Source organism: Rhinopithecus bieti, unplaced genomic scaffold, assembly GCF_001698545.2.
Source record: "Rhinopithecus bieti isolate Rb0 unplaced genomic scaffold, ASM169854v2 scaffold_71, whole genome shotgun sequence".
Taxonomy (NCBI): Eukaryota; Metazoa; Chordata; class Mammalia; order Primates; family Cercopithecidae; genus Rhinopithecus; species Rhinopithecus bieti.
This window is the reverse complement of record NW_016803101.1, coordinates 100236-107588: the sequence shown is the minus strand read 5'-3', so window position 1 is coordinate 107588 and position 7353 is coordinate 100236. Positions and strand designations below refer to the sequence as shown.

Sequence of the window (7353 nt, the reverse complement as noted above, 5' to 3'; positions counted from 1 at the left end):
AAAAAAAAAAAAAAAGAAAAAAAGCAAACCCATTTATTGCCCACACGTTATCCATTTTTCTCCTTCCATCGTTTTAGTTGCAATACCGCACTTTGTTACAATACCCAGCAGTTACACAAATCTTCTACCCTCATCCTCTCTGTATTAGTCCTTTTGCTGAAAATTTCCCAGTCATCAATTGGTTGGATAAAGCTCATTCTCTCGTATGCTCCTCAGAAATGGCCAGCAGGTACAGAAATTACCCAGGTTCTTGTATATTGAAAACTCTTTTTCTATAACCTTGATATTTTAGGACATTCAGTTAAATACAAAATCCTTAATTCACATCTTCATTGAGCTTTAAAAAAACACTGCTCTATGTTGCCTTGCTTTGTACGTCAGTTTTGCAACATCTGATGCTTTCTGTAAGTTTGCCTTTGCAAGTTATGTGTTCTTTTTGGGCACGGAAGACGTGATGATTTCATCTTTATCTCTGAAATCTAATACTTTTACTAATATATATCCCAAAAGCCAGTAAGTCTGGGTTAATTTTTCCAGGTACCTAGAGAACCCTTTCCAGATTTAGTTTTTTTTTCAATTTTGGAAACTTTTGTTGGATTATGTTTTTAAATACGAATTCTGCTCCATTTCTTTTTCTTCTTCAGGGACTCATAATATGACTACTATATCTTTGCCTATCTACCATTCCCTACTCTCTCGGATTCATCTTACTTTTTTCTTTGTCATTTTCAATTCTCTTGCTTGTTTTTATGCCTTTCTTCATTGCCTCTTGCTTTCATTTCAGTCTATTTTCCCTTAGGTATCTTACAATTTATTCGCTTACAAAGTAATTGTCTTTTCTTCCATTTCTTTCCTGCGTTTCATCAACTCTTTTTTCATTTCTCCTTTAGTCATCATTTCCATTCTTATTAATAGTTTTAAAAATTCTAAGCCAGCGGGCGTGGTGGCTCAAGCCTGTAATCCCAGCACTCCGGGAGGCCGAGGCGGGTGGATCACGAGGTCAGGAGATTGAGACCATCCTGGCTAACATGGTAAAACCCCATCTCTACCGAAAATACAAAAAATTAGCAGGGTGTGGTGGTGGGTGCCTGTAGTCCCAGCTACTCGGGAGGCTGAGGCAGGAGAATGACATGAACCCAGGAGGCGAAGCTTGCAGTGAGCTGAGATCGCGCCACTGCACTCAAGCCTGGGCAAGAGTGAGACTCCGTCTCCAAAAAAAAAAAAAAAAAATTCTAAGCCAAGGTAAACATTTTTATACCCTCAAATGCTTATCTGAGTATATTCAATTCTGTGTGGAGTGTAGACTTATAGGTTTTCTTCTATTTCCTCATTGTTTTCTGGGTGGAAGCAGGTAGTCTCCAAAGTTGATTTGTATAAACAGTTAGTTATTTCCTCATTATCTACAATAAGCTCTCTTTAGATTTTATTTCCTCTTGCTCATTTTTGTAATATCTGGGGTATAGTGATAGTTTACAAGATTCCCAGTTTGACGGTGCTCATTTCTGTCATTCTAGTCAACCTCAGATATATGAGAGCTGTTTGAGTGTTTTTTTTTTTTTTTTTTTGAGACAGAGTCTCGCTCTGTCACCCAGGCTAGAGTGCAATGGCGTGATCTCAGCTCACTGCAACCTCCACCTCCCGGGTTCAAGTGATTCTCCTGCCTCAGCCTCCCAGGTAGCTGGGACTACAGGCAGGTGCTACCATGCCCAGCTAATGTTCGCATTTTTAGTAGAGGTGGAGGTTTCACCATATTGGCCAGGCTGGTCTTGAACTCCTGACCTCAAGCGATCCGCCCTGTTTGAGTTTTTTTAAAAAGTCATTTGTGGTTGGTTTGGTGGGATAAGAGTTTTGAGTTCTCCAATTTCATGGTTCTTTTGGTTTTTTTTAGCAGGACTCTAAAGTTCCCTTTTTTAGCCTTTAAACAGTACATTCTGGACCTGTAAACAGTGCTTTCTTGGTCACAAAAGTGAGGGGGATGGGCAGAATAATCTAAAATTTCTATTGTATTAAAAGTAATGTTGCTGAAGGGCTGGGCACGGTGGCTCACGCCTGTAATACCAGCCCTTTGGGGCAAGGCGGGCAGATCACTTGAGGTGAGGAGTTCGAGACTAGCCCGGTCAAAATGGTGAAACCCCATCTCTACTAAAAATATAAAAAATTAGCCAGGCATGGTGGCACATGCCAGTAATCCCAGCTTCTTGGGAGGCTGAGGCAGAAGAATAGCTTGAGCCCAGGAGGCAGAAGTTGCAGTGAGCAGAGATTGAGCCACTGCACTCTAGCCTGGGCAACAGAGTGAGTGAGACTCTGTCTAAAAAAAAAAGGAATGCTGCTGAAGCTTTTGGAATGACAAGTAAGTTTTAGCAGCACCCATGTATTAACAATTCTCTCTCCTATTCCTAGGAATTAAAACCTTCCAACTAAGTAGTCAAAAAAAATTTCAAAACTGCTGAAGCTATGTAGCTTGCTATAGATTAAGGGAACAACAAGTATCAAGAAAGAATCAATATCTACCAACTACCCTTTGTCTCTCACATGCATAAAATGAGCTCTATCATTTGATGTAGGAAAGAAAAAGTACCAGAAATTTATTTTATGTCATAATAAAGAAATGATGTACTTATGTTTTATTTTTATAATAGAATAATGTTAAATTACTGGTGAGGAGAAGGAAGGTTCAGAGAACAATAAAGCATAAAAATACAAATTTAGGCTTTTGCCACAAGTCTTAATTTTTTTTGGCAGGACCATTAAAGTTAACAATGGTCATGTATTAAATACACTAGCTTCACAGTATATCAAAATAACCCCAGTTGAAGAAATACTGTACTGATTTACATTAGATTATATATAATTCTACCCACAAATCCTGTTTGGAGGGACTAGAAGAAAACCAGAGAGATCTAGTTGACCTAGTAGTGCAAAGTAGTCATGAGAAGCAATGTTTAAGTAGTCTTAAAATTACTATTTAACATGGCTTAACAAAATTACTATAAATTAATTAATGTATTAACTATAGCAAAAACAGTCTGCTTTAATATGATTATCATCAACGTTCTTTTTTCAGTCTATCTCAGAAATCACTTCCTGAGTCTTCTGAAAGTTTCATTTATTCCACTCATTCTACAAATATTTGTTAGTGTTAGCTAAAGGATTACAGACTCCATTTAGGTCCTCTTGTATGCTCATGTTGTATCTGCCACACTCGCTGCTATATTACCAATTCCTAGAACAGTGAGTGTGGCAGATATAACTTAAGGAACTTTCAAGTGTAGCTAAGAACACAGAAAATTAAACGTGTATATTACAGATGTGATGAGCATTTCATTAGGGAAGCATGGGGGGCTACATAAGCATACAAGAGGACCTAAATGGAGTCCATAATCCTTTAGCTAACACTTGCAGGATGAGTAGAAGTCAGCAGGGTCAGGAGATAAGCAAGAATGACTGTTCTGGGCAAAAGCATGGAGTGAGACAGCACATTCCAGGAGCTGAAACACAGTGCAGTGTGGCTGTTAACACTGCAGAGAGAAAGCTGAAAAAAATCAGCAAGGTCAGCCAGACACGGTGGCTCATGTCTGTAATCCCAACACTTTGGGAGGCCAAGGTGGGCAGATCACGTGAGGTTGGGAGTTTGAGACCAGCCTGACCAACATGGAGAAACCCCACCCCTACTAAAAATACAAAATTAGCCAGGCATGGTGGCGCATGCCTGTAATCCCAGCTACTTGGGAGGCTGAGGCAGGAGAATCACTTGAACCCAAGAGGTGGAGGCTGCCGTGAGCGGAGATCGGGCCATTGCACTCAGGCCTGGGCAACAAAAGCAAAACTCCATTTCAAAAACAAAACAAAACGAAAACAGCAAGGTCCATGGTCCTTAGAGGCCTTTGTGAGCCACTACAGACTCAGGACTTCAGCCTAAGGGACATCAAAAGGTTTTAGGCAAGGGAGTAACAATCAGATATGCATTTTAGGCAAATACAACTAATCAATCAACAATAGTTACAGAGTACCAGTTGGAGTAAGGCAGTACAGTGGGCCTGAGAACAATACATAGATGGGAGTTTACACTCTCATTGAGCCTTCAAGGACTTCAGAAATGGCAGAGTTTAAGGCAGTATAAATGTACCTGTTTCCTAAGGGAAAGATGGGTTGTGGTAATCTGGAAAGGAATCTTTAGGTTTTTAAAGAAGTGGTATGGGCCAGGTGTGGTGGCTCAGGCATGTAATCCTAGCACTTTGGGAGGCCGAGGTGGGCGGATCACTTGAGGTCAGGAGTTGAAACCAGCCTGGCCATCAAGGTGAAACCCGTCTCTACTAAAAATGCAAAAAAGTTAGCCAGCCGAGGTGGCGGGCGCCTGTAATCCCAGCTACTCCGGAGACTGAGGCAGGAGAATCACTTGAACCTGGAGACAGAGGTTGCAATGAGCAGAGATCACGCCACTGCACTCCACCCTGGGCAACAGAGTGAGACTCCATCTCAAAAAAATAACATAACAAAACATAACATAACATAACATAATGAAGTGGTATGTTTCAGATGGGAGAGAGGCCACATGCATTCTGAGCCATCTGAAAGTGGTTGAAAATAAATCTGGAAAGGCAGATTTGGGATATATGTGGAAGGCTTCAAATGTCTACCTAAGGAGTTTGAAATTTTTCCATATAGGAGGTGTAGGGCCATAGACCATTTTTAAGCAAAATATATCCTCAGGCGACAGCATGATGGATAAATCAGTGAGAGAAATAACTGTACTTAGCAAAGACAGTTAAGAACCTTGCATAGCGCTCCAGGTGCTGCTGCTGTAAAAGTTAGCAGTAGGGACCAGGGGAACTGATTTGGCAGTTATTATGAAAGAAAACCCAAATAGAGTTGAAATGACTGCCTGAATATTTGAGGGGGATAATATCGTAGGATCAAGAATGACAGAACATAGCTGAGGTGGTACGAAATAAGTGGACTATAAACTGGAAATTATAAATTTCACTATTACATGCACAATTTCTCTATAGTATCATACAACAGTGCCTCTCAAAGAGTGGTAGGCAGACTAGAATTCATCTATGACCTATTTGTTAACCAATCTGTACAGAAAATGCGATTAAGCATTTAAAAACTTCCATTATCAGTTGACAGTATTTTATGTCTGTTGAATTTAATTAAAATTTGAACTTACATTGTGTTTGTCTTTTTTAATTCCGTTTTCTAGCAATTCTTTTGTAGTATTTTATCAAAGTATAAATCTGTCAAAATTTAAAATTTTAAAACAAAACTGTCCTTTACCACAAACAGTTTGAGAAACACTATCAGAGTATTTAGCTTGTCCCCCAGATCTAAGTAGATTAACTCTACCTCTATAAACACACATTCAAGAATATTAAAAAATAAACACAAGTTTGAATGTGGACTGAATATTACAGATTATGTATTTATGGTTAATTTTCTCAGGTACAATAATACCACGATAATTATGTAGGAGAATGATACTTTTAGACGCTATATGCTTATGTATTTAAGGGTAAATTATCATGTCTAACTTACTGAATGGGGGATAGAAAAATGAAAAAACACACAGCAGGCATCCCATACACACGGCTAAAGTAAATATGGTCAAATGTTAAGAACAGTTGAATTTACGGGGTGCGTATACAGATAACAATCAACACTGCACTTTCAACTTTTCAAAACATAATGTTGAAAAAATGTTTAAATAAATAGGTCATAAAAACCAAGTCCTCCATACCCCAAAGTCACCAGGTCAGTATTCTCCGGAATGACTTCTGGATCCTCACCGTCCTCAAGGCATTTCAGTTTATCAAGGCTAAAACAAAAAGGAAAAGCAATACTTTAAGGTCGACTCTGCATCTGGTTCACAGCGAGTTAGGGTTGTTTTCCTAAATACATTACTGAATTACGAAGTCAGATAAAATCCAGCAGGCGGCTCAGAGAGGCCAGAACTTAAGACAAAGATTTCTGTGGTTACATTTTATAATGAAAAGGCCGATGAAGGCAGCCAGTACTGTTAAATGAAGAAAGAGATTAAAGTTATTTTTATATTTTCACCCCCACATAAGGCACTTTTAGGAAAAATTTCAGTAACAGAATACCCGGAAGGTCCCCAGAAGAAACCAGTTACTCGGGGTTTTAACACTCCTTTGATGAAGTCTCCCGCAGCTTCACCATTACTCAGATTCCTCCACTGTCAAAGTCTCTGTCAATGGCAGGTACACCTCGCTGTTGCCCTGACTGCTATTCTTTATTAACAAGCACTTTTAGAACAAGCAAATAGAAAAACTAGTCTTTGATGCAGCTGTCTTGGCCCTTCGCTCCAACTCGCAGAAACTGGGCATTCGGGTCCCAGGACTTCTCCTGGTGTTCCAGGGAGGCTCCAGCGGGTTGAAAGCTTTGAAACAGTAATACTCCTAGCCCAGGTCCAAACCACAGGCCCTTCTCAGGGATGAGTCCCAGAGGAGCGCAGGAGCAAGGATGCACCCTGTTTGACCCCAAGCTGCAAGAGCCCCTTTGCTCCGCACTCACCCGCACACCGCCCTCAGTTCAGCCGCCGCCTCCAGGCTGCAGTCCAGATCCCTGGCCACCGCGGCATCCTCCTGGTCGGAGTCAGCAATCCCCCGGCTCCCGGACAGAGCGGATGCCGGCGGCTCCCTCAGCGACAAGTCCCCGGCCCCGCGCAGACGGCCCCGCCACAGCTCCCCAAAGGCGCCCACATGGAAAGCGCGCGTATTTAGCTCGGGAAGCTCATACTCTGGAAAGTTGCAGCCGCCACTGCCGGAGACTAGGTCCTGCCTGCCACCCACCCCGCTACACGTTGGTACACCTCGGCTTCCTTCAGCCATGTTCGCCCCACTCCCTTCCCTGCAAAAGCCTAGAGATCAAGGCCTCGCAGAGGGTGATGGAACTTGTAGTTGCTTGGAGCTCCCGGCCGGCGAGCCACGGGGCGGCAAGGGCGGGGCTTCAGAAACTACATTTCCCGGCAGGCCATGGGCAGGCCCGCCCCAGGGCGCGGCACCGTGAGGCTCTACGGGCAGGGTGCAGCATTGTTCTCGGACCTGGGCGGGGCGGGAACCGTTGCGGCTGTAGGTTAACGCCAGCGGGTGGGGTTGGGTGTCTGGTCCCCGAGTTACATAGCAGCTGCCTCTGCTGGGTAGGGCGGCCTCGCCAGGCGCTTAGGCCGCGCTCCTTGCGTCTCTCGGACCAAGGGGTGCAGAGCTTTTTCTTGACTCTGGATTTCAAGGACTGCTTTGCTGCCTGCTTGCTTTAGAGTCTAAGAAACAAGGAGGGCGAGGGCGGAGACCAGGGACACGATCAGTCCTCCAGATCTGGTTCTTTCAGAACCTC

At 42.7% G+C, this 7353-nt stretch overlaps 1 protein-coding gene across 2 annotated transcripts in view; it reads right to left on the bottom strand.

Moving 5' to 3' along the window:
* Nucleotides 1–7026, bottom strand: part of SNAPC3 (small nuclear RNA activating complex polypeptide 3) — a 39820-nt gene extending 32794 nt beyond the window's left edge. For both annotated transcript variants that reach the window (XR_001888940.1, XM_017890872.1), the window contains exons 1-2: nt 6535–7026; nt 5741–5818 (exon numbers count right to left, since the gene is read on the bottom strand). Coding sequence is in view for 1 of the 2 variants with exons in the window: in XM_017890872.1 (XP_017746361.1) it covers nt 5741–5818; nt 6535–6851 (395 nt within the window). In the remaining variant the exon portion in view is untranslated. The remainder of the gene's footprint in view (nt 1–5740; nt 5819–6534) is intronic.
* Between the last annotated feature and the right edge of the window lie 327 nt (nt 7027–7353).